Source organism: Carassius carassius, chromosome 32 (assembly GCF_963082965.1).
Source record: "Carassius carassius chromosome 32, fCarCar2.1, whole genome shotgun sequence".
In the NCBI taxonomy this organism is placed as follows: Eukaryota; Metazoa; Chordata; class Actinopteri; order Cypriniformes; family Cyprinidae; genus Carassius; species Carassius carassius.
The window spans coordinates 13,495,216-13,523,018 of NC_081786.1; the positions used below are offsets into that span (position 1 = coordinate 13,495,216).

General features: G+C 36.0%; 1 protein-coding gene across 2 annotated transcripts in view; it reads right to left on the minus strand.

The window, feature by feature from the left end:
• Positions 1-13,959: 13,959 nt before the first annotated feature.
• Positions 13,960-27,803, minus strand: part of LOC132112764 (calcipressin-3-like) — a 31,011-nt gene continuing 17,167 nt past the window's right edge. For both annotated transcript variants that reach the window (XM_059520413.1, XM_059520412.1), the window contains exons 2-4: positions 21,307-21,480; positions 19,943-20,114; positions 13,960-15,601 (exon numbers count right to left, since the gene is read on the minus strand). In XM_059520413.1, coding sequence (XP_059376396.1) covers positions 15,447-15,601; positions 19,943-20,114; positions 21,307-21,480 — 501 coding nt within the window. In that variant the 3' untranslated portion in view covers positions 13,960-15,446. The remainder of the gene's footprint in view (positions 15,602-19,942; positions 20,115-21,306; positions 21,481-27,803) is intronic.

Below are 27,803 nucleotides of genomic sequence, written 5' to 3' on the forward strand. Positions count from 1 at the left end.
ATAATAATAAAAAAAAAATCATTCTTTCATTTAACCATATTTTTCAGCAATAGATGGACTCCAGATCCAAGATGGACAATTTCACACTCTGTATGATGAAATGATGAAATGATGAAATACGATGTACGCCATTCGCAGCTCTGTTCAGGAAGGCTTTTAACAATCATTTACTTCAAGTATCCATTACTTTGAATTCTCTTTTGCACTTGATATTAAACAATAACACAAGACACTATCATAGGTCTAATAAAGACACTGTTGCATTGAAAGGACTGATCTTCTTGACATGGTTGCCTTGGAGTAGTACTCAAAGTATGTGTTCTTGCATCTTTTCTTTATAGCTGTAAATGTCTTTTCTCATACAAAATGTGAGTTGATCTCCTCGAGAAAAAGTTTATCCCGTGCCTGAGTGTTTTTGTTGAGATGTTGCACTAGAACATTAGCCAGAGAGCTCGGTATAACTGCTCACCGAAAAAAAAAATGTTTCTACATGTTTATATAATCAAGCGCTGCTGTATTTTTCTTTTACTCTTATGCAATACTTTAGTTTTGTTGCAGATTGTGAATAAATTTTCTTGAGGTTACTTCTGGAGACATTTTCTGCATTACTTTAAATACAGCTTCAGACGAACAATTGACAAATGATAGACGTTGGAACCTACAATTAAACCATGTTTGGAAATCAAATGACTTTCTTTGGTTGCCAAATTACAAAAGTAGTTTAGTTTCCATTTGAGGGTCATTCATTGTAGTGATTCTCATTATATATGTGCCAGTCAAGCTGATTACAATGGACAATTAATGAGTTGTAATGAGTCAATCTTATCTTGACCTATATATTTTAGAATAATATTTATTAGAATAAAACTGTATATTTATGTTTTTAAAAAAACAGTGGTTCCTGGTTTATTTGAAATCTGACTGATAAATGATTCATTATTCAGTGATGTAATCAGCTGCAAACTCTGTAATATTTCTGAAAGATCCACTGACCGAGTTTGATTAAACCGCAAACTCACAAGCAAGTTCAGTGAGAATGAAATCTTTTCAACAAACTCTTTAAAAAGAGCATTGTGGTTGTTTCACACAGGAAATGCCGGCACATCTAACCCCAGCTCACAATGTAACATCTCAGAGTCCTTTCCCAACACAACAATAACATAGACTAGACTAGACTTCTAAAATCACTAGCAATGTCAAAGTCATAGGTTTGAGTCCCAGGGACTGTGTAAACAAAATCTATACTTTTAATGAATCAGCATCTGTCAAATGCATAAATGTAAAACATATACATTATATAGTATATTGTTTGAACATCTTTTCTGACAGACCTCACTATTATAGAGTGCACGTCATGGTTAAATTAACGGGCATCCTTATCATCTCTTAACTGAATTCTGGCTCCCACCAATTCCATTTTTAAGAAAAACAGTTTTCAGCTCAAGGTAGTATAATATGTTCTAACCTACATTTCATCACCAAATCCAGTGCTCAGAATAAAACTATAATCATTCAAGTGATAGGACACTCGTCTGAAGTGTTCCTCTGGTTTTTCAATATCATATACAGGTTTTTCTAAAGTGGACTTTTATCAAAGTTCCATAAAGTCCCAAACGGGCAGTGAGTGTTCGGTTGATGGTGGGTGCTCAGATATGACCGGGCCTGTTCCACTGGTTCTCTGTTCATGTTAGTATCTTCCAAGTGTCCAGATATTGTCTGCTATGTGTTATCTACTGATGGCATGTCATGTATCGTCACAATAGTTGAGCCGCTGTTGGTGCTGAAATGCTCCCCATTACTCAGATCCACGTTTCCCAGGTCGACGCGAGGAATGCGGTACCCGTTCTCTGAAGACGCATTAGACTGCACAAAGCTTCCAGAGACTGAGTTTGCAACCACGTTGCTCATGGGCAGGTTTGTGTTGGTGGTAGTTGAGGACACCTTCTTTCGTGGTTTGTTGGAGCCTCCATTCAGCATCCTGTTCGCATGGGTCCTCCTGTTAGATAAATAAATGTAAAAATGGACTGATAAATAAAAAAAACTAAATTAAGTGTTATAACTATTGGATATTTAGTTGTTCATGCTCATCTCCTCTATGGAAGAAAAAAAATTGCATTGCAAAACAATAATAACACTGTTAAAATTAATGAATATTGATTTTTAATACTGTACTTGGATTTTGATCCCTAATTGAAATTGCAGCTTTTAAAACAATATTGTTTTAGTGTTTTATTTTTATTTTATCCTTCAGGAAAAAATAGTACATACCGACAAAAAAAATGTAGGATCTCAAATCTATTTTCACTACTAAATTTCACAAAGAAATGACAAGAAACATTAAATTGCACATTAAATTTTTAGGTAGAATGACTACAATATATCCTTGTAAAACATGCCCCAATAATCTGTATTTACAATAAAAAAAAAATAATAATAATTTTTTACAGTGTAGAATTTTAATATTGGCCATTTGTTTATTTTCTGGCCATAACATGGGGAAAAAAGGATCTGCCTATTAATATTGGTTTTAGTACTGGTGCATCCTTTCATGATAAACAACAGCTCAGTTCTTGTAATGAAACAGCTATGAAGTCTTTCAAAACATGTTCCTTTCAGCCCTGAGAACATTTTAAGTGTTCTTGTCCTCTAATAGATTTGGAGAATGTAGTGTGAGCCTGGTTGAAATGAATAGGCCTTTATCTATTTTTAGTCCTCATTACAAGGTCTGACTAAAATTGTTCTGCTATTGTGAGGAGATAGACAAGGTATTCACCTCCTGGTATGTAACTCGTTCATTATGGTTCACATCAAAATGTTGCCATACCTGTTGTACGTCTTGAGGATAATCAGCAAAAATGTGAGAATGATGATTATACCAATGACGATTACAGCTATCATGGCTCCTGAGCCTGTGAACACAACAATATAGACAATGATTTATTAGACATTTTATGGGTTGGAAAAACCACACATTCCCTGTTAATCATTCAGCGAAAACATAAACATGAGTAAAGCCAAAAGTGCAAGAAAAAAAATTCTGTAAGCACAATTCTATATGAAGAAAATATAACATAGTAAAACGCATCAAAAAAGACAAATTTAAAGAAGTTAATATGATCACAAAATGTGAAAAAACAATAGTAGAATACGCCATACAAAATTGAATGTGAATTATTTCAAATATGCTGTAGAACAAGTTCCAGGAAGTAAGGCAATGTAGTGCTCATGTTTCCAGATTTCAGTGTCAGCTTGAGACTTGTCTACAAAGAACATATTAAAATGAGCTTTCCAAATCCATCTGTCCTCCATGTCAGTTGCGCAAATGCATGGAGTACGACAGAAACAGAATCCAGTGGACATCCAGTGGACATCCAGTGTAGACAGAACGACTAATTAGTATGGGTTCTATTTGCTTTTGACGTGTGGTGTCTCAGTAAACTCAGTACAGATCTGTAACATACTCTGCGTGAGGATTTGTTCTCTAGACTTGGTGATGACTGTGGTGCTCTGTGTGGTTGTGGACTGGGTCACGGCTGCTGTGACGGCTCTTTGCATCTTTAGATTTGTCCTGAAAAAACAAGGAAAAAAGTTGAAACATACAATACCACTATGGTTCACAGTTTTGAACGGGATAGTTCACCCAAAAATGAAAATTCTGTCATTAATCACTCACCCTCATGTCGGTCCAAACCTGTAAGACCTGACCTTCGTTCATCTTCAGAACACAAATGAAGGTATTTTTGATGAAATCCAAGAGTTTTCAAGAGCTGCATAGACAGCAAGGGTACCACCATGCCCAAGTCTCAGAAACATACTAAGAACATCTTTAAAATAGTCCAAAATGACTTTATTCACCAATTCTTCTCCTTCGCGTTACCCTCGCTCCATTTTGGAGAGTATCACAAACAATTACGGTCAGAGAGCTCTCGGATTTCATCAGAAATATCTTCATTTGTGTTCTGAAGATGATCAAATGTCACGGGTTTGGAATGACATAATGTTTTCTTTCTTTTGTGCTATGCCTTTAGCTCTAATGATTTTGAAAAAGCTGTTTGCCTTCAACAAAAATCAAGACGTTTATTAGGCCAAAAGGCTGTTTTGGTTGAATTTAACCACATTGAATACAAGATTCGTTATGTTTACCGAACTACTAGAGAATTAGAGGCACAATTGTGTATTGTAATCTCAAAACAGTTGTATTGTTTGATGGCTTTTGAGCTGTCCTGCTAATTCGAAATGTTTATCTGGCACCAATTTAAAGATTTAGAATTATGTCAGGTCCCTATTTATGTACATTAGGCACTTGACAGAGTGATTATGTGTTTATGTCAATCTGTTAAAGATAGGCAGAGAAGAGTATATAATTCTCCCATATATCTGTCAGCAATAAATCTCACGCCCATCAACTTCCCTTTTTTAGTCATAATTTCAGCACAGTCAAAACACAGCACAGTCTTTCCAGCGTGTTTCTGGAAATGAATTAGAGGCATGGTTCAACCAAAAGAAATTTGATTTACTTCAAGGTTTTGTACTCGGTGAACCCATGGTGCATCACTGATGTACTGCACTACAGCAGCTCACCGCAGCCTCAAATTTATACAGCTTCTCTTAGATTTAAATGACTGTGGAGTATCCTCGACGATACAATCAGAGCTGCTTCAAAACAAAATGGCATTGGCTATAAAAAGCTTAACCACCCAGCACACACATGAATCCATCCATTTCCCCCTGAATCACTCAACCAAATGCATTCATACAGTACGTGTAAGTCCTGCAGACTCTCTCACTCCTACAGACTTTTAAGCACAGGAGAAGTCTATTCTTCACCTGCTGATTATATTCAAATAGACCGGCAACTAAAAAACATGCAAAACCTTCAGTTCCATAACAGCTATTACACATTCTGACAGTGTGGGCTTCACAGCGAACAAAGTCTTCTCAGTATCAATGAGCAAATCTGTAAAAAAATATGTTTACCAGTTGTCTAACTGTGATGGATTTTGGAGTAAAATACAACCAAAGATTTTGAGCTCATTTGCCTGGTTTGATTAAGGTTATGGAAAATGAGAGATTTATCGATTTCAGGTGATATTTGATATACTTAATTGTTTGTGTGCATTTCCTCTACTTTTACAATTCGTTAAGATCATTTTAGAGAGCATTATTATAATTATTTTTTGGCTTCAGTCAGAATTTGAACACTGGAAATTGTTAAGAATTTTTTTGTGCCTTACAATCCATGAGCAGCTGCTACATATTTATTACATGACGTTATTATCAACAGATGTCCATTTATTATTTATCACCTCAAGGAAGCGGAAGTAATCAGAATAATCTAGATCTGAAACAAGAATAGACAACTTTACTTTTGAGACAGAATTTTGACCATAATAATCTGCATTTATTTATATAGTATATATTTTCAGCACGGCTTTGTAAAACAGCCTCTTCTGTTCCAGACAGGCCATAATGTCTGAGACTGGCTCTTCTGAGTATTTCTGACAGAAGCAATCAGCGCTGATGGAAAGAAAAATACAGCGTCTGTACCACCGAAGAACAGCAAATAGTTGTAAATTCTGTTGCCTGAGCTACATGGTGAACATCAGTATGGAGCTCAGTTTCACACCACCATAAAACAGACCATAATATTCTGAGGTTTCAAGTGTCAGGCTGTGCCACTTGAGTTCATTTACAGCCATTTTAAACTCACAGATGAACAAAGAAGCTTGGACAGAACAAGACAAACCTTGAATCCTGCCAGAGACACATTTGAGTTACATTTAACTCAACAGTTTAAATCTTGACTGAAATGTGTGTGTGTATATATATATATATACACACACACACACACATTTTTTTATTATGATAAAATTAATTATTAATTAAAAAAAAAGAAATAAAATTAAAGCCACAGTGTGAAAAAAGCTTGTGTTAAGTATTGGTGTATAAAATGTAAATATATCTAGATAAATGCTAAAATATAGTGAAATTTGCTGAACTTATATTCATTAAAAAAGTGTGATGTTACAATCAATTGCACACCATATTATAACATTAATAGCATGATAATAATAATAATAACAACAATAATAATAATAATTAAAGCTGCAAGCAGCATTTACCGGGGTTCAAGCATTTAAGGCCTCTGAGGTAGTCACAGTCAGACACATGCACTGAAATTAAATGATTAAACTAGTTTTTCAGAGTTTAGATGTCATTTTCAGGTTTCACTGTAATCATAATGTGGCAAACATTTAAAAACTGATATATATGTATAAACAAAATGGAAAACTTTAACTCAATGAGATTTAAAATTTTGTAACTGTGTTTTTTGATTGTTTAGGCATGAATTAATGAATCCTTTCAACAGTACTGTTTAACTTAGCTGAATGAGCCCATTATTGGTCTTCCGCTGCCATCTAGTGGTTATAAATTGCATTTACTCAAACAACAATGTGTTTTTAAACATAACTGTTATAGTGTTTTTTTTTTTTTTTTGCCAAATCTCTCTTAAATTTTGCATGCTTGTTTAGAATGAAATTATGCATTATTTTACAGTTTTGATAATTTGTGGGCTTTCTTGTTTGTATTAATAGGCCTTTGTGTACACTATGCAAATAACATATTATAAAATTACTGGTTTATAGTTGTCCAAATGCAATTGTTCAACATGTTTTTGATAATTATTGACCTTCAGAGTCTAGAGAATTGTACTTCAGTGGTGTTATTGATTTTCAGCTTAAACCCTATCACTAGTTTGCCAAAGTAACTTTTTAAAATAATCTTGAATATTTAATTAACAGCTTTATTGACAACATTGGTCCCAGAGGCAAAGTTGTTCAGAATGAGGAGATCTATCATATGATATGAAGATCTAGTGTTTTTGAGTGAATATATGAGCATTTTCAAACAATTTGAGGGCATTTACCATATAAATCTTGTGTTTTGAGACCTTTTCTACTGTTATAGCGCCACCTATGGTCCGATCTTCATGAAACTTTGCATGCTTGTTAAGAGTCACCTGTTACATGATTTCACCAAGTTTCATAAAGTTTTGAGTTTTCGTTTAGGTTTTATAGGCTTTGGGGTGTGTTTGGCCACACCCCTTTTCTAAATTACCCCTTTAAAGCCAACCAAAGTACAAAATTCAACATTTTTTTGATAATTATTGATCTAGAGAGTCCACAGAATATTACTGCAGTGGTTTGGTTCCAATCGGACAAAAAACCTAGGACTAGTTCGCAAAAGTAGCTTTTTAACATATTTGTGAATAACAATTGAACGATTTGATTGACAGCAATGGTTCTTGAGGCAAAGTTGTGCATTATGAGGAGATCTATCAAATGATATGCATATTGTGTTGATATGTGAAACACCACGTGATTACAGAGCCATAAAACTCGTTAGCGCCAACTAGTGGCCGATTTCTTTCAAAATTCTTACAGACCTTAAGGTTCATGAGTCGAACGTACCCAGCGAGTTTCGTTCCGATCAACATCTGTTAACCCTTTCAAATAGGTGCCTAAAATTTTTTGGCCAATGGCGGCCATGTTTTTTGAGATATGCAAATGTCCTCATAGGTACTTGTGCCCCTTCAGACCAAGACACTGCATACCAATTTTCAAGTCGATCGAGCCAACGGTTGCCTAGTTATAGCCGTTTATGTGTTTTTTCTTTTTATAGCGCCCCCAAGTGGCAGAGGTGTGCAATTTTGTTTTATTTGACCAAAGTTTTAGCTCATAAAAATGTTCAGCAAGTTTGGTTAAGATATCTCATTTCATTCATGAGTTATAGCCTGTTGCGTAAAATTGGTCCTCGACTTTCGAACATTTTGGCATCCCATTACGACAGTGAGTCGAAATTTCTACTTTTTTTTGATAATTATTGATATTCACTGGCCAGAGAACATTTCTGCAGTGGTTTGGTTCAGATTGGGCGAAAAACCTAGGACTAGTTCGCAAAAGTAGGTTTTGGACATACGTCAAATTTGCGAAAAAAAGTTTTTCATTTCGCATGACCCAAGGATTCCAGAAATGTTAAATTTTTGGCTCTATCACAAGCGCTTTAGGAGCTATTAGCTAAAACGCATTTTCGATCACTGTAGCGCCCCCTATTGGCCAATTGGGCTGAGACTTTGATAGGTTCTCCCCAAATTGAGCTCTATCATCTGACCAAGTTTCAAGTCTCTAGGCCTTACGGTTTGGGCTGCACGTTCAGTTTTAGGGGAGAAGAATAATAATAATAATAATAAAAATCCTAACAAAAACAATAGGGTTTCAGCACTGCGTGCTTGAACCCCTAATAATAATAATATTTATTAAGTATTTAGGCTTCTGCATATATAAGTCTAAATATCTTTTTCGTGAAAGATCTCTAGAAAGCACTCATTGTGATCGTTCACTCGTTCTCGATCTCTATCTTCCCTTGAAATGCTTTTTAATCACTTGTTGCAAGCGAAATGAAGGTGTGGTCATAACTTGTTGCAAAACTTCTATTAAGTTTCTACTTCATCCATTTCTAACAACTGGCTTGTTGTATATTCGTTCATTCTATCATTTTAAATAAGCTGTCATGATTGCTTCTGGCTAAAACTTAACTACCCGTCCTTAATGTAATGTAAATCCACCATTCTATTTTTAACTAAATTAGATAAACCGTAGGTCAAATTCATAAATGTATGTGTGTCACTGTCGGTCGATTTGGTGAAGCAATCAATCAATCAATCACACACACAATACAACATAAATGTGATCGATTTGGGTTAAGATCATGGGTAAATATTTAACCAGTAAAAAAATGATTAGATCACAGGTGCGCTCACATATGTCTTGCCTCTAGCGCACGTCACAGCTCTGACTACAGCCTTTCTATACACACCAGATCAGTCCTCAGTTCCCCTGACTCAAACAATGGCCCATTCATCACTTTCCGTTACAGGTGTGTGTCCGTCTCAAGACAGATTTTTTAAACGTGCCTCCCTCTCCTTACACACTTGCTACACATAAAAACAAAAACTTCAAAATACACCATCGAAAAAATTACATCTAAATCTAAAAGAAATCAGCCTGACTGTTTACAGGAACCTCCTGTATTGTTCCTGAATGCCAGAACACAATAAACATTGACTGCCCTGCCAGAGCTTTGTGTGCAATGTCAGTCTAAAATTACATCAAAAGCAAGTGAAAAGGAAAGTTAAAGTTATTCCGAATCTCAGAGGATGTACAAAACAGAACATCCTCTCGGGTCCTCTCAAAAAAGGGAAAAGCTATTCTGCGATAGTTCCTACCAGGAACTTATTAGTTCAGTATCTTCATCATATGATCAGACATTAGTATGAAACAAAGGAAGTGGAAGGAAACTAACATCAAGTGTTTTCATCAAATATTCTAAATCATGACATCTCATAGTGCTTATTGTTTCTCAGACTAAAATCTCAGGTGTTTCATGTGGTAACTTCATTTATAAAGTCATTTTTAAAGGTCTGATTGGATACAAATCTCACCTCAAGATCACTTTTTACAGTGTTTCTGACAAAAAAACACAATCCGACCTACTGAGATGAGTTTGTTTACACTAGGTAAATCATTTTTTACTGTGTGGTTTGCACCTGTTTGGCTGTACAAGAGATACTGTGAGTTGAACAACAGTTACTTATTCAACTCGCTTTAAATATACACAGTCTGTCAATCTAAATATCTTTTCTACACACACCTGGAGGCATGCAGCCAGGGACCCTTAGGGGTCCTAAGATGATAGGTGACAAATCACACACAAAATTCAAGGTGCAAAGTGATAATGGGTAAAGTTTGGTTGCATATTTGCTTACCTGTATGATCGGTTCCCCGTTGTGGAGTTCTCTCTCCACAGTATCAATTCCTCCACTCCCCCTCCTTCAGTTGACTGAAGTGAGCATAGTCCACATGCTCCTTCCCTCACACACACGCTGACGCTAACAGAGCTGGAAATAAAAAACACAATAGAAACCTGTCTGAGATGAGTCTGAACAGGTGAAACGACCGAATGTTCACATCAGCAGCGATTATGAACTGAAGAAGTTGAAAGCGAGGGATGGTTTCAGCCTTTGGCAGAGAGGTAGACACAACGTGCCATATCAGAGTTCTCTGGACTGAAAGCGGTAGCTGGTTTTTCAGGTCTGGCCTGGCCCCCAAGGCGTGCCACATTCACAACACAGTTCACACACTCCGCTCTCTGTCAGCACTCACCTTTAATTAAACACACACATACACATGCACTGCATTTCTCATTGACTTCCTATGTATAACAGAATGTAGAATAGTAGAAAATCATTACAAGATTAGCACACGTGCTGTACACATGCAAAACAAGGGCCACAGAGAAAGCTGATGTGGTTTACAGATGATGTCTTATCAGCCACATTTATATATTTAATCAGATTCCCTTCAAATACATCCTTAACACACTCAACTGCAAATAGATTTGAGCTGATACCAGAACATTAGAGTTGTTGTGATTTACTTGTTTGAATATCCTGTAAATTAACTTATTTGACCAATTAACTTAAAAAAATGAAGTTATTAGACAAAATTGTATAGTGTAATTATTTAGCATTTAAATTGAAATATAATGTACATGTATATTACTATAACAGCATAATTAAGATAAGTCATACATTGGTGTTTTCCGCAACTCTTTCTTTTCAATAGCGGTTTCTTTCCGAAAAGGGTGTTTCATCCCTCCACCCTGACACACACACACACACACACACACACACACACACACACACACAATCAATAAAAGAAAGGGGACATTTGTTCTTTTTGAGGGATTCCTTCCTCTGAGGGATCTCATGATAGAGTTTCACTCCTGGGTTTTCCAGTCGACCAGGCAGTGCAATTTGCCTCAGCGGGAATCAAGTTACCTGTAAAGGGCAAAAGTGTTTTCTTTCCTTCTTTCTTTCATTTTATATCTCTTTTCATTTATTTTTTCTTGTGATTCAGCCACTTTCTGTTTTAGATATATTTGAAATTAAATAACAGGTATTAAAATACTTTGTCTATACTTTATGAATATTTTGTAAGTTCATGGTCCCTGATTTAGATTGTCCCAGTGGGAAATTTTGTGGTTCTTGTGCTTGGCAGTTTGCACTCTTTTTTAGATGGCATCATTATATAACAAGAACAAGTTTAAATGTCCTGCTCAGATTTCACAAACAACTGGAAGAGAGTTGAGACTTACAGAAGAAACTCTATTGTCCTTGGCCTCAATCTAGTTCAAACAAAACTGATCCATAATGACACACTTTGAACACCAAAGTGTTTTTTTTTACATCATTTGGTTTGATTGATTGATTGATTGGAGTTTTACAAAGCCATGGAATGAGCTGTTCCTCACTTTGTAAAATAAATAATCCCGAGGGATTGTTCTGCCTCTTTGCAAAAATGTCAGTTTTTAAAGGATATTTTAACTTCTGCTTACTTATTTAACATTTAAATGTACAGGTTTTCAAGACGCAATCTGTCGAGGTTCGTTGTCTCAAGATACAAACTGCAATTTGATGCCACAGTTAGCCTCACGTCAATTGTCTAAAAGACAATTTTAAACAAAACACTTTATTTTTTTTGTGACATATTTGTCATATGTAGGCTACTTATGTAATAAAGTGATAGCCTATTTAATAATAGTAGGCCTGCTTGTTGTGCTTTATCGACGTACTGCCCAAAAATGTTTGCAATTAAAATCGTGTGAGCAGTGTTGTTACTTCGTCTGGTGTGTCTGACTTTTGTTGGTTCGTTTCGGAGACTTTTGGCGATATATATAGTTACACACTCTAATCTTACCGTTATTATTACAATAGCATTTTAAATTCTAGATATCTTTGTATAGCAAAAATATGCGGCGAACCTTTAGTTTGACGTCATGTTACTTCAATATACTCAGTAGCACCCACCCTGAAGCATCTTCAATAGGCATGTATGCTTAAAACAGTAATTAATAATTCAGTCTAACTTAATTCGCTCTTCAAAGAATCTTGCAAAGACTGCTTTACACGTACACAAGATAAGCGCTGAAGTGAGGCTGTTTCCATTGGTCATCAGCAAACACATGGCGAGCGCAGGCACACACTGCACTGCAGGCACACATCCGGCACATCCGAAGATTACACTGTTTACATAGTTTCAGCTGCTTTCGTTTGTCCATATATCACACTGTGGCTACCTTTTTTTCTCTCTCGAAAAGAGAGACTGCAAAAACAAGGCATTATACAGCGGCCCCAAGAGTTTGGTCTCTTAAAATGGCATGATTTCCATTGCAGTCAATAACAAAATAAAAGTAGATAACAAAATTAATGAATGTGTTTAATTTATCAACATTTGTTGACATTGGATATAGACAGCGTGGCCTATTTGCTGATATCTGATGCTTATTTTAAAAAAAACCTTTAGGAAAAGTATCGAGTTTGGTAAACTAGGCTATAGGCCTAGAATTTACATATTTATCAGTAATTTATCAGTTATATCACCTATAATGTATGTGCTCATTGTGTGCCTTTTATTTATTTATTGTTCAGTTTGATGTTTTGTTAGATTATATAATTACGTTTATGCATTTCTAGTGTGACTTACAATTAAGTGTCCAAATAATTTTTAGTGCCACTTAATGCGATATTTATAAATGAATAAGTAAATCATATTATACCATATAAGTGATACGTGATCCAGTCTTCAGTATATTATCAGATTCCCTGTATTGCTACTTTTAAGTTGTTATAAGCAAGATTTTCAGTATGCACATCGATTTGCATTGTGCAAGGGGAATATCTTCAAAAAGTCAAATTCAGGCACTAGTACTAGTTCTAGTACATATTGTTCAAAGCTACTAGATGTGACGTGATTCACAAGCTCCTTATTAAATCCCTCAAAGAATAATTCCCAACAGGACATGTGAGAGCCTGTATAATTAGTATCTTTGTAACAGTATTTGTATCCCAGGAGACTAGGCAGGTGAGAACAAAAATCAGGTGTGTCCCGTTCTCCCCTGGTAAGGTGGAGATGAACCTCCTTTTATTATCAGATAAAGAAAAACTGGATAGTGGAAAGTAGGCTAATTGTGTGAATCTTTCCTTTGGTTTTAAAAAAGGCAAAAACAGACAATAAGCACAACAAAGATATTTATAAAGCTTTCCACAATCTGAATTTGATACTGTTTTTGCATTAATGAGGTAAAAAAAAAAAAAATTATAAAAAAAAAATCACACGGACAATGTCAATTCAGAATTGAAGTTTTTGCCCACGCATGACCGGTCCTTGAAACACAGATGAAATGATGAAGAGAGGGACACACACACCCAATTTAGTAAATATTTTTTTTAAGAATCGGTTCTTTATATATATATATATGCCAATGAGAAACAAATAACAATCATATTTACACAAAGGCAAGCAAAGAGTCAGAGAAGAGCTCTGCCAAAACAGAAAAATAAATTAAAATTCCATACCATACGGGACACAGACATATAACTGTAAATTATTGCTTCGTGTTCACGGGTTTATGAACTACAGTTAAAGTACTAGACAATATTTAGATCCAAACAGAACAGCAACGGTGATAGAACTGACTATCAGTAGACTTCCTTATAAAAAACAAAAAAACAAAAGAAAGAACAAGAACAATCATTTTACTGATACAGAGCCACTGCAACAACAGCCTTAAAGACAGTCAAAAATATCACTACATTATGCTGCCAATGATAGGCTTATCTTACAACTCGGTACAAATTTGCTTCTTGTGTTCATATACTTCACTTCTTCCTTTTGTCTTAAAGGTTAACACACACAAACTCAAAGAGTCCAAAACATATGTTCATGCTGGTTATCAATAACTCAAAGATCTTTGTTCACAAAGTTTCTCACCCCTGTATTGACTGAAACACAACAAGATGAAACAGGCAGGAGAAAAGCACTGCATTCAGAGTTGTTTGCATTATTTCTTTTTCATTGCATTTCAAAATATGACTGAATATCACTCAATGTTTAACTGAATTGTCTTTCTTTTTCCTTCCTTTTTTTTATAATTTTTTGAGGCTAATTTAACCACCATCTTAATAAGCCTCTACGCAATCCTCAATCAGATCGGTCAGTCGTGACATCGTGCTTCACTGACTGTACATTAAACAAATATCTTAAAATGACATTTTCATCCATCCATTTCCATCTATGTTTTCCTTTTTGGTATGAATTAACACAGTGGAGGTTAATAAACTGGAAGAAAAGTTGAAAAAAATTATGAGACAGAAAAGAGCTAGGATACTTCCACAGAAGAAACTCACACAGGTTTGGAGTAAATGATGAGAGACCTTTCATTTTCGGTGGACTATCCCTTAATATTATTTGATCTGTCATTGCAAAACGCACAACTTAAAAATTAACAATGATATGACAGTATCATTATCAGTACTCAGTTCTGGGTCTCCGTTCGAAACTTGAGCATGTCAATGTATATTCAATAAATCTATGAATATATGAAAAGCACAGAACCTCGTCGGTGCTAAACAATACAAGTGGTACAGAATCACACCAAACAGAGATGGTGTTAAACTAAGACCCAAATTGTTTATCTGGCCTGCAAGTGAATGATGTACTATAAAAAAAATAATAATACAAAATATCGAACTTTACACCTATTTCTTCACTTTCCAAGGCCAATCACTCTGAAAGACAGCGATCAGATATGCTTAAAGTTGCTTTAACATAGAGTATAAAATACGCCAGTCAGCATGCAAAAATGTGTAGTATCAAATACACAGTAAAAATAATACACATCTAATTAAACACCCTCTCATCATAACCGACATGACACAAACTCTTCAATCGACTCCTTCATTCTTACCATTTCCATTAAACAACTTGTCATCTCATTCTAGCATGGTATGAACAGGCATAAATACGCACATGGTCACAACCCCAGCGAGCCGCGCCACCTCTGCAGGTGTGCCAACCTGACCGATATGGAGATGAGATGCGGACAAGGCTGTCGAGAGAGAAACAGGAAAAGCAGAATGGGTCTGCTGCCTTTTTTTTAAAGCGCAATTTTCTCTGATGATCAATCAAAGTGACAAACAGTAAGAAAGTTTACATGTAACCTACTTCTACGACTGTTAAATACAATTACTGCTCTTCAATGCTACAGTACAAAGACTCTAAATGAGGGAATGAAAGCGCTATGATTGTGAGAGGGGGGTTGCAAGCTCATTGCCCCCTGGCTGTCCCATGACGCAGCAGTGAGACAGTGTGTTCAGTCCAAGTCGAGTCCAGTTCAGAACACCACACGTCACCTGTGCACGGAGCACCCCTCCACATCCCATTCTTAGTTCAGCTTTTTTTGTAATTGAAATAAAGCGTGCCTTTCCCTGGATAAGAGAAAGAGACTCAGAGAGAGAGAAAAACGTGTGAAGTGTGCCAAAGGTTTTAGTTGTAGACTTTCGGGGGACCGTCGGGGCGTCTGGTCTGGACAATCTTGGCTTTTGGCCGGGCTTCTTCCTCTTCCTCAGTATCGCTCTCACACACGTGGACCACCACGCTAGGAGTGGACTCTGTACCCGCATGCAGCTCGTACTTCTCCCCTACAGAGACAGATAAAAGATTAACACCTTTTGAAATTAATGGACATACTTAAAGTTAATTTCAGAAATCAAGCCTTCCTCCCCATGTCCTCAATTTAGCTATGAACTTCTTTGTCATTGAAGAAAGCCATTCTGTGGGCAGGACATTTTTAACTTTCATGAAAAGTCTAGTACAAATACATTCCCAGACATTCTACAGCTGTCCTGTTTGCATTGTCTATTGAACCAAATATTGACCTATGGTATACTGACAACAATCACAAAAACTGTTAAAGAAGAACTTCCCAAGAACAAGGGAGGAAAAAGCCTTTCTTTGCATGGCTTGGACAAATTGTACAGCTAATGTAAATTATGAGGTAAATTAAACCCTAAAACCATAGGTCCCTATAAATTAACAAAATGGTCTGTGATAATAATAATAATAATTTGGCGTAACAGCAATTAGCATATTTGTTATAGTGCAAACAGCAGCATTTTTTTAAGGATTTTCTGCTATTTATTTTACTTATTGCAAAGAGTGCCAATTATCTGCACCTCAGTACTGTAGTATATTATAAAACAGTATGCAATGATAATTTATTGAGCGCAAATTTTTATTTGAATTTAAATTATTAAATGGATTCCACCTTATTTGGACAATAAAGACCTCTCTACACCTACCCTAACCCTATCCAATACTAGTTTTCATTAAAAAATAAATGGTTTTCTGATGTGATCTGAAATTTTAAAGGGAGAAAAAAGTTTACCAAAAGGTGGATTCGAATCTGGGTCGATCGCGTCAAAATGAGTACAAAACACGTTTTACCATCTGGTGCTAAGGACAGTTGACTGTCTCGTGTAATACTGAGACATTAGTGGGTGGAGTTAGTGTAAATAGCCTCTGCCAACAAGGTGGGCTGTTCGCACTAAGTGTAAATAGACATTTCGTAATAATAATGTTATACAAAATTATTTTTGCCTCTAGCTCAACACACTGTTCTTCTAAGACTAGGTTATCTATCCATCCATCTATCCTTATTATTATCATCATCAACATTAATGACAACAACAACAACAACAATAATAAAGCCTTAGAAAAGCAGCCTGTTTGACCAAAATATATAGGCAAATATATATATTAGTGCTGGGCAACGATTAAATACATTTTTAAATCGCATTATTGTCATCGATCAATCCAATTGTTATGCACAAAACTAATAATGCATTCAAAAGTAGTGTACTGTGCACTTTTTTTCATTTAAAAGCCTACTGCTATACAAACAAAAGTGTAATAACATTTGGTTTGCAAACACTTTGAACAAATAAGGTGCTTTTTCCAGCATTGTTCCCTTTACATAGTAGCAGTTAAAATATTTATTGCAGCCTAAATCTCAACTTATAACATTAATGTAATTAAATTAAATATAGAACAAGCCAACTGAATAAGAGTATTATGTAATATCATCTACAATTAAAATGAGAAAAATCCAGATATGAAGAATGGAGCCCAAAACATTTTGTGTTAGATTGTTTTTGCCAACTTTCCTTCATTTGGTGGACATTTAATAGATAAATGTCCAGATAAAGGTCCTCTCTCACTAACCAACTATGAGATTTGAAAGCCATTAAAGATTAAGGAATAGAAGCATCACCATTGAGAACACACAAACACTGAGAAACAGAATGAAGGTTCCTATAGTAACGAGCCAACCAATAAGAGGAGAGAAAAGGTTTTCTGGCAGGAAGTCAGTGCTCTTGTTTTTGTGACATATCAGGACACAACTCTGTATAATGACATGGGTATGACACAGGTATTAGAAGGAGAGGGTGACTTACGAGGACATAACCCATGTCCCCATTTTTCAAAACGCTTATAAATCATACAACCCGAATTCCGAAAAAGTTGGGACGTTTTTTAAATTTTAATAAAAGGAAAACTAAAAGACTTTCAAATCACATGAGCCAATATTTTATTCACAATAGAACATAGATAACATAGCAAATGTTTAAACTGAGAAAGTTTACAATTTTATGCGCAAAATGAGCTCATTTCAATTTTGATTTCTGCTACAGGTCTCAAAATAGTTGGGACGGGGCATGTTTACCATGGTGTAGCATCTCCTTTTCTTTTCAAAACAGTTTGAAGACGTCTGGGCATTGAGGCTATGAGTTGCTGGAGTTTTGCTGTTGGAATTTGGTCCCATTCTTGCCTTATATAGATTTCCAGCTGCTGAAGAGTTCGTGGTCGTCTTTGACGTATTTTTCGTTTAATGATGCGCCAAATGTTCTCTATAGGTGAAAGATCTGGACTGCAGGCAGGCCAGGTTAGCATTGGGACTCTTCTACGACGAAGCCATGCTGTTGGTATAGCTGCAGTATGTGGTTTTGCATTGTCCTGCTGAAATAAACAAGGCCTTCCCTGAAATAGACGTTGTTTGGAGGGAAGCATATGTTGCTCTAAAACCTTTATATACCTTTCAGCATTCACAGAGCCTTCCAAAACATGCAAGCTGCCCATACCGTATGCACTTATGCACCCCCATACAATCAGAGATGCTGGCTTTTGAACTGAACGCTGATAACATGCTGGAAGGTCTCCCTCCTCTTTAGCCCGGAGGACACGGCGTCCGTGATTTCCAACAAGAATGTCAAATTTGGACTCGTCTGACCATAAAACACTATTCCACTTTGAAATAGTCTATTTTAAATGAGCCTTGGCCCACAGGACACGACGGCGCTTCTGGACCATGTTCACATATGGCTTCCTTTTTGCATGATAGAGCTTTAGTTGGCATCTGCTGATGGCACGGCGGATTGTGTTTACCGACAGTGGTTTCTGAAAGTATTCCTGGGCCCATTTAGTAATGTCATTGACACAATCATGCTGATGAGTGATGCAGTGTCGTCTGACAGCCCGAAGACCACGGGCATCCAATAAAGGTCTCCGGCCTTGTACCTTACGCACAGAGATTTCTCCAGTTTCTCTGAATCTTTTGATGATGTTATGCACTGTAGATGATGAGATTTGCAAAGCCTTTGCAATTTGACGTTGAGGCACATTGTTTTTAAAGTTTTCCACAATTTTTTTACGCAGTCTTTCACAGATTGGAGAGCCTCTGCCCATCTTTACTTCTGAGAGACTCTGCTTCTCTAAGACAAAGCTTTTATAGCTAATCATGTTACAGACCTGATATCAATTAACTTAATTAATCACTAGATGTTCTCCCAGCTGAATCTTTTCAAAACTGCTTGCTTTTTTAGCCATTTGTTGCCCCCGTGCCAACTTTTTTGAGACCTGTAGCAGGCATTAAATTTTAAATGAGCTAATTAAGTGGATAAAAGTGTAAAATTTCTCAGTTTAAACATTTGCTACGTTATCTATGTTCTATTGTGAATAAAATATTGGCTCATGTGATTTGAAATTCCTTTAGTTTTCATTTTATTAAAATTTAAAAAACGTCCCAACTTTTCCGGAATTCGGGTTGTACAGAATGAGTTTTTTTGAGAAAATAAAAATGTACAGTTTCCTGTGAGGGTTAGGGTTAGCTGTAGGGTTGGGGTAGGGCCATAGAATATACAGTTTGTACAGTATAAAAACCATTACGCCTATGGAATGAACCCACTTTTCACAAACACAAACATGTGTGTGTGTGTGTGTGTGTGTGTGTGTTGTGATATGTACCAGCAGGGGGCGCAGACACAGCACACATGAAGGGGAACATCTAAAACTGTTTAAAGTTCAATTTCTATTTACTGTTGCCACCTATTACAATTCAGTTTCAAAACACAATATCTGATCACCAACCACACATTTAAACATTAGTTTATAACATATTTTGATTTCTACAATACATAATTTTAGCCTTCTTGACATTTTAATTCATAATACAGTAAAGGGATGTCAGGAGATGGTGGAAAAGACCACATCTGGAAATGTGGCACCAAAAATTATTTGAATACTAAAGTCACATTAAAAAATGTATCTGACATTGAATTTGATCAGGGGTTGTCAACATTTTCCAATTCAGGGACCCCCCATGTATGCTTCACCTTCTCAGTAACACTGACTGTATAATAACTTTCATGAAATTGTGAATAAACATTAAATACAGCTAGTGCTGGCCTACACTACCGATCAAAACGAAAGTAAGGTTGATACTTTTGGGTCACTAAATCTATCTACAGAAGTTTGCAAGTGTTTTTATCCACTTTTGGTGTGAAAATCAGTGTTTGAGACAGTGAAGACACACATTTGGTTCAGATGGTTACACACACTTAAACTCAGCACAGCTTGTTTGTATTTGTGGGAGTAAGTGGCATATGCTTGTATGCTCACTCTGTGTGTGTGTCTGTGTTTTGTACCTGGTCCCAATTTGGCCACAGCACACAGCAGGTCGTAGTTGATCACAGGTGTGGCATCTTCATTCTGGCTCCATCCCACAGGTGGGGACGCAGGTGGAGAGATGAGGAACTGCTTGACAGGTTGAGGTGGGGCAAGGAATGTCTTGTCCACGTCGTCCCCTGAATTCTGCACCTGTGGTCAGAGAGAAAAAAGACTGGATGATACAGCGAAAAACAAGACTAAACAGTACAAGAAAAAAACTCCTCTCCTCTCCTATTTAAATTAAAGACAGCCTCTTAACTAAATATAGCACAGTTAAGGCCCAGATCTAATTGATTTGAAGGAATACTCTCACCATAGTTACTTCTCTCTGAAGGAAACAGGCAATTATTTTACTATTCAAAAGACACAAGATGTCCTAGATCAAATCCACACTCCTACACAACAGCACACGAATACACAGAATCATTGTGAGGATTGCGTCCACTCTTTGTGCTCTGAATAAAACACGTGGAGCACATTTCCAACATAATGATTCTAGAAATATAATCGTGTCTGTCTGATTTCACATAATTAATAGCAATGTGTGTGTGTGTGTGTGTGTGTGTGTGTGTGTTACTGTGCTGAGAACTGTGTGTTCTCTCCAGTTGAAAGACCTCTTTAGAGGAGAAACGAAGAACTAAACTCTCCTCTTCTCTCATCTAACGTTACACTGAAAGTCATAAGATCTCAGCTCTTAAGAAATTAATACTTTTGTTTAGAATGTATGCAAAAAAGTTTTTTTTTTTTTTAAATAAATGTTGTTATATTGAACTTTCTATTCTTCAAAGAATCTTGAAAAATATTACTCCACAAAATATATGTACAGCACTCAAAAATGTTTTCAAAACTGATCATAAGAATCAGAATAGTAGTAATTCAAAAGCATATTGTAATTTCTGAAGGATCATGTGACACTGAAGACTGCAGTAATAGCTGCTGAAAATTCAGCTTTGCCATCACAGGAATAAATTACCATTTAAAATATATTAATATATAAATTGTAATACTATTTCACAATATCACTGTTCCTTCTGTATTTTTGATTAAAATAAATTCAACCTTAAAATAAAACTTCTTTCAAAAACACTTAAAAAATCTTAGCGGCACCAAACTTTTGAACAGAATAGTTTTTTGAACTGAATCTTTATAGTTTTTGAACATAGTTCACAAGTCACATGGAATAATTTTATGACGTTCATTTGTGCTGTTTTGGAGTTGGAGACAGCTCCTGTATACAGGTTTGGACCAACATGAGAGTGAATAAATAATGACAGATTTTTCATTTCTGGAAGGACTATCCCTCTAATGAAGAATGAAACATAATAAAGATTAAAGCACTGACCTGTGCGAAGTACAGTTTTAGTTTGTTGCCATTGAAATCGGATTCATGGAGCTCGATGCGTGCGCATGCAGCCGCCTCTGGAGTACTGAAGCTGATCCGAACTCTTCTGAAACTCTTGAACATCTGGAAGGATGTCTGATTATCATAGATCCTGAACAGAGCCTCAAACCGCTCCTGAGGAGAATCACAATACAGAATTGCTATAGTTTTGCATTAAATAACTTGATGTCTACTGTAAACTTTTGCAGTGTGTAATTTCACCATTCTGCTGCTGTTTTTAGCATTTGTGTTATTATGAAACTACTAACTGTCTCGTGTGAAGAAAAGTACAGGACACTTCAGTGCTGATTTGGATGGTTTTGAACAGAAGGGAGCAGGTGAAATATGAAGAGTGACCTTTATTTTGCTGATGGAGCAAGTAAAGAAAGAACAGTGACAGGAAGAAAATAAAGCAAATGGTTCATTCAAAGACACTAGAATAACTTCTAGATTTACCCCACACAATACTGATGTGATTAGGCTCATTAACTGTTAAGATTTAAAGGTGTTGTTTTATATGTTTTGATATAAATTAAGTCTGCAGCTAATGCGCCAAAAAATCCAACATTTAAACTGATACCACAAAACATTCATAGTAGAACAACCAAATAAGAGTAAGAAAACTGTCTGATGTAAAATTTCTCTTTTTGCTTTATCCCTCTGAATAAAACTATAATTTGAATAAATGTAATATTAAAAAAGGAGCTATGTGGAGGTTTTTACTTCAAAAAAAATTTAAGATAGAGTTTTCATTTGTACATGTATGAGCCAACCATGATGTAAAAAAAAGAATGACACCTCGACTGTCCACCACGGTTGCCTCTATCAGCCTGTAGGCTCAATTGTGTGTGGAGGAGTCTGGCCCAAATTGGCGTGAAAATTCACAAAATGTGACGTCATGCGCGTTCTCGTCTACTTGGGCTCACAACCATACGGCATGCCAGCAATTATAGTAAGCAGCGGCAATAGTGTTTTCAAATGGACTCTGCGGATGGAAAGAAGCGACCAGCCTCCAGCACAATTCAGACACCCACGGACACTCCTCGTAAGTAAAAAAAAAAAAAAAAGAGCGTGTGCACTGAGAACGAGCATGAGACTGGCTGCAGTTCCTCTAACGGCCACTGGTGTCAGTAACGGTTAGAAATTTCAGAACCTACGCAATGCTCCTTTAAATTATAAGAATAATAATAATTTTTGCTGTCCATATGCAGCTTGTTTGCATTTGCATTTCAGTGTTACTGTTTCCACACATACAGAAGCTTTGTTTTGAACTCAGACACGGTGTAACAAGAGGGATGTGCCAATCACTAATTCATGTGTTTCCTGCAAGCGGTGTAGACTTACACACTACCCAGGTGGAAGGAGTGGACATCCGCCTTCATGACACGCCAGCTCTTTGTGTGTGTACGGGAGAGCGTGTGTGGCATGTAAAATCAACACCAGCTAAGAACACCAGGATTTTATAATGCTTAAATTGCCATGCTGTTCACGAGCAAATCTCAGCTGATTAAACTCGTCAATCTGCATAACATGCATAAACAAGTGAAACTTGTTTATCATGGATATTTCATTGGTATAACTGGCTAAGAAGGCAGAATATACAGTGTATGGACTAATTTTATCGTGTTCTTTTTTTAACCTTTTAGAGCTTGACGGCACCATGTCACAAAAAATTCCAGTATACAGGTTTGGAACGACATGAGGGTGAATAAATGATTTCATTTCTGGATGACCTATTCCTTTAATGAAAAATGAAACATATTAAAGATTAACACATTGACCTGTGCAAAGAAGTTTTAGTTTAGTGAAGCTGAAATCACATTCGTAGAGACACATATCATACTGACCTGCTTCTACATTAAATTAACTGTAAATTATGAATGCATACATGCATAAATAAATTTGAAATAAACAAAATAAATATAATTAAAATAAATACTGATAAAAGTGCATAATATTAAAATTCTCTCCAATTACATATAAGATTTTCTTTTCATGCTGTTGACATTAAAATTACATACTACTTTGACAAAAGAAATAAAAAAAAAATCACTAAGAGCCAAATTTAAATGTACAGTATGAACAATGGATAATATTTTTGAGCTTTACAAAAGATTACATTTAACAGTATTAATTATTTAGATTTAATTAACTAATTAAATAACTACTGTTTTAAAGATTTCATTTATTTTGTATGGTGTTGATATGTTGTGCATCCCTAATGCAATTTCTTTAAGAAATGATATATTATATAGATATATGATTGTATTTATTATGATGGCCCAGCATCAAAAAAGGAGAGCCGAGGTTTTCTCTCTCAGTGTGTTGCTGGACAGACACTGCAGTGAAACTTCAAAGATCACATCAGCATCCAGTAAACAAAAGCTTGTTTATGTTTAATCCGATACCAACATTTCACAGGCAGGAAACAGGCCCATTTTCAAAGCAAGACTGCAGATAATTGTTCAGGACACTGGTGTGATGTAAGGCCTATGTAACTCTGTTATGCAACACCACAGGTGTGTGTGTGTGTGTGTGTGTGTGTGTTGACTCACTTCACACCTCTGCCAATCACATGTATTATACACCTTTTACCTGCCTGGAAAACATAAGCAGGTGGTGACACATGAGATCACTGTGGTCAGCTTTAATGGAGGGCAGAGAGAAATATTTACAACTGATGGAAAACTGCAATCTGGTAAAAAACCTTGCAGATATTCACTCCTAAACAGAGTAGAAAAAGCAAGTGTTACATATTAAAAAAGTTCTTCATTGGGCTGACTAAAATGATGTTATTCTTTTTTTTTATCGCTTTATTAAAATAACCATCTAATTCATTTATTAATTTAGCTTTTTTTTTTTATTTCAATGCAACCAAGTGAAAGAAAAACAAAAACTTCATAGTTCACACTATCCTGTAGACATATTTGATGAAAAGTTTGGAGAGGCTTCTGTTCCTCTGTGGAAACACATCTAGTGACTGGTGAGGTCAAGCATTAGTCAAGCACATTCCATCTATGACCTCTATAAAAAGTATTTCAGAAAGATGGAATGCACATGACTATGAGATTTAAACAGACTTGGGATAGAAATTACTAAAACTAAAAGAGTCAGACCAAGAGTCACAGACAGATTTAGAGAGGTGACACTCTAAATAAAAAACCCCTAAATGCCTCTTAGAAGTGAAAGGCCTCTAAAAAGAAGTGCCAGAGAATTGAGATTTAGGAAATCGTTTGAGAGAGTGAGTAGAGTACAATATGTGTGGTGCATCTGACTGTAATCTATTAGTTGTTTGCAAAACACATTACATTTTTTTCTGTCAGTCAAATGCAAAGTACAGTGGTCTAGATGACTGCATTCACTTATGAATGGTAAAACAATGAACAAATAAGCAGTTTCAGATAAAACATATGCATGAAAAACTGTAATGCAACTGACGTGTATTGTCCGATGCACCAATGAGTTCAGTCCTATTTTTATAATTATCAAAAACTTTCTAAATATATAAAAAAATTTTTTTACTCAAGCATATTTTTACCACTGAATATTAATTATGTAAACTACAGAGATGATAACTGTGATTTTTTTTTCTAAACAGAGGCAGCATTTCTTTTTCAGCCAAACAACTATTGTTGGAAACCGCTTGAGTAAAAAAAAAAAAAACATTTTTATAAATCCATGTTTTCCATACTGTTTTACACTGAATGAACAAGAATAATTATATTTTCACTTATATAGTAGTACATAGTGATAAAAGCAACATTTTTATAAAGATGTTAATAGAAATACTAGTTAAGAGACTACATACTGTATTTGCAATTTGTAAATATCATCAGATAAACTATTGTGAATATATCATGTGTGTTTGAACACCAGCCCCATACATGGCTCATGACTCATACTTATCCTCTTGTCCTCATACTAGTCTCCTCAGAAAGTGACTTTAGGACAAGCTCCATACATGTACTCAATACAGAAAGCCATTAAAAGCAAGTATGACCCAATAATCTGGGGCATATGGTGGACTGGGAGACTGGCATGATTTTGGGCTGAGAATAGTACCATAAATAATTTAGAAGATTAATCCGTTAAATGAGTGGGTGATGTTTTTAATTACCCTGCTGATGTTACACAACCCTGACGACTAGTCGCCAATCAAAAAGCCCTTGGGTGATACAGACTGGAGCAGATTCAAAGAAACACTTTATTATAACTACAAATTCCTAAATATAGACAGCAACATAATCACTCGAAAAACATAGTTTGACTCGACAGACGCACCAATTTTATTACATGTCCCCATAAAAACTATATCGCATCTGGTTTCCTGTAATTCAGTTGCTCATTGTTCAGCCTGTCAGTAAATAATGAGGGAACTTTTGCTGCCTTAAGTCTTTGTCCAAAACAGAGTCTGGAAACAAGAGGACCAACCTAGAACACAAAATCTAAATGTTATCATAATGTCACACACGAGTCATTCATCCAAGCAGCCGAGGTGCCAACTCGCCAGGCACGAAACGGTTTTGTACAAAAGAAGCTGATCCCTGACCTTCTGTGAAAGGAAATCTCTTTAAGTGGCAGAAGCAATTCATCAAAACTACCGTAAATGCAGAGGGCACTGTTTTTCCTTAGTGTTATCAGCACAGAGTTAAACAGCAACAACAAAAGCTGTCATCCTGATTGGCTCTGGTGGAATTGGTGCCATCGCTCAGGTCTGTTGTGGTTTTTATACTAGAATCAATGGAAGGGAACAAATCCAATTGACAGACCTGATGAAAAGGCCACGGGGGATTTTCCAGAGCTCAGAGATGGGCGGAGTGATATCCATCCCAGAATTCCATGCCGTTATGGCACCGTAATTTTAGAAAGCTACGAGAATACATTTGTGTGCAAAGAAATCAAAAATAATGACTAATAACGAATAATGATGTAACAATTCTTCTCTTCCACGTCACCGCGCTCCACCATTATCTGTATGTGCAGATTTCATCAAAAATATCTTACTTTGTGTTCTGAAGACAAACCAAGGTATTACAGTTTTGGAACAACATGAGAGTTAGTAATTAATAAGATAATAAAAATTTTTTGGGTAAACTATCCCTTTAAACTGGGAGGTTGAGCCGCCATGGATTGGAATGGTTGGTCCAGCACATCCCATAGATTCTCAATCAGCTTCTGAAGAATTTTGAGATCAGGACAATACCTTGAACTATTCATCATGTTTCTTTAAACCATCCTTAAAGAGGCTACTGCCATACCATTGTAATAAACGGTGTACCTGGTCTGCGATGAAGTAGAGGTAGGTGAGGTAGGTAGCTTGTGTCAAACTGACGTCCACATGAATGGCCAGAAACAGGGTCTCTCATTAGAACATTGCCCAGATCATCACAATCCCTCCACCAGCTTCTCATCTTCCTGGAGTGTATCCTGGTGCCATTACATCCATGTATACACAATGTAAAAGAAAAGGGGACTCATCAGACCAAACATTCTTCTTCCACTGCTCCAGTTCGACTGCTTGTGTGCCCATTCTATGAGCTTTTGGCTGTGGACAGAGGCACCTTCACAGGCCACCTTCATCATTAAAAGTGTCTCCATAGACCTTATACTATCAATGATCCATACACATGCTGTAACCAATTTGCAGTTTATCCCTCTTTGGACCGCAGTTGGTAGGTTCTCACAAATGCTGACCAGGAACATCTTACAACCCTCACTGTTTCAAAGATGCTAAAATGCATTTTAATATAACAATTTTATTTATATCTAAAGAATTTTTTATATTTATTATATTATATTTATAAAATGTTATATTTTCACAGTATTTTTGTATATAAATATATAAACATTACTGTGAAAATATTTCATGTTATTAATTGTATATGAAATATTATACAATTTGTATTAATTTTATATTAAAATACATTTTAAATGTAATTTCTTCCTAAGATGACAAAGCTGAATTTTAAGCAGCCACTACTCTAGACTTCAGTGTCACAAGATCCTTTAAAAAATCATTTTAAAATGCTGATTTGGAGCTCAAGAAACATTTCTTATTTTTGAAGTTGACAACAGTTTTTCCAGGTTTCCTGATGAATATTACATTCAAAAGAACAGCATTTACATTAAATATATATAGTTTTTGTAAAATTATAAATGTTTTTAAAATGTCCGGATATCATGATCCAAGCAACACTTATAACAAAACTTAAAACACTGGTACAAGTTATGTGCCACCCATTCTCTGACCACAAAGTTACATAATTCGGTGTGGTTGTCACATCATTAGATGTTTATTCCTGGCTCTATCATCCGCAAGCACTGAGGATTCAGGAAGGTTGTTTGAAGTGCTAGGACTAGAATGTGCAGGCTGTGTCAGCTGGTAACCTGACCCCCAGGAAAACAGACACAAGTGGGTGGCCAGCAGCCTTTTGTCTAACGTCATCATTACCTACGAA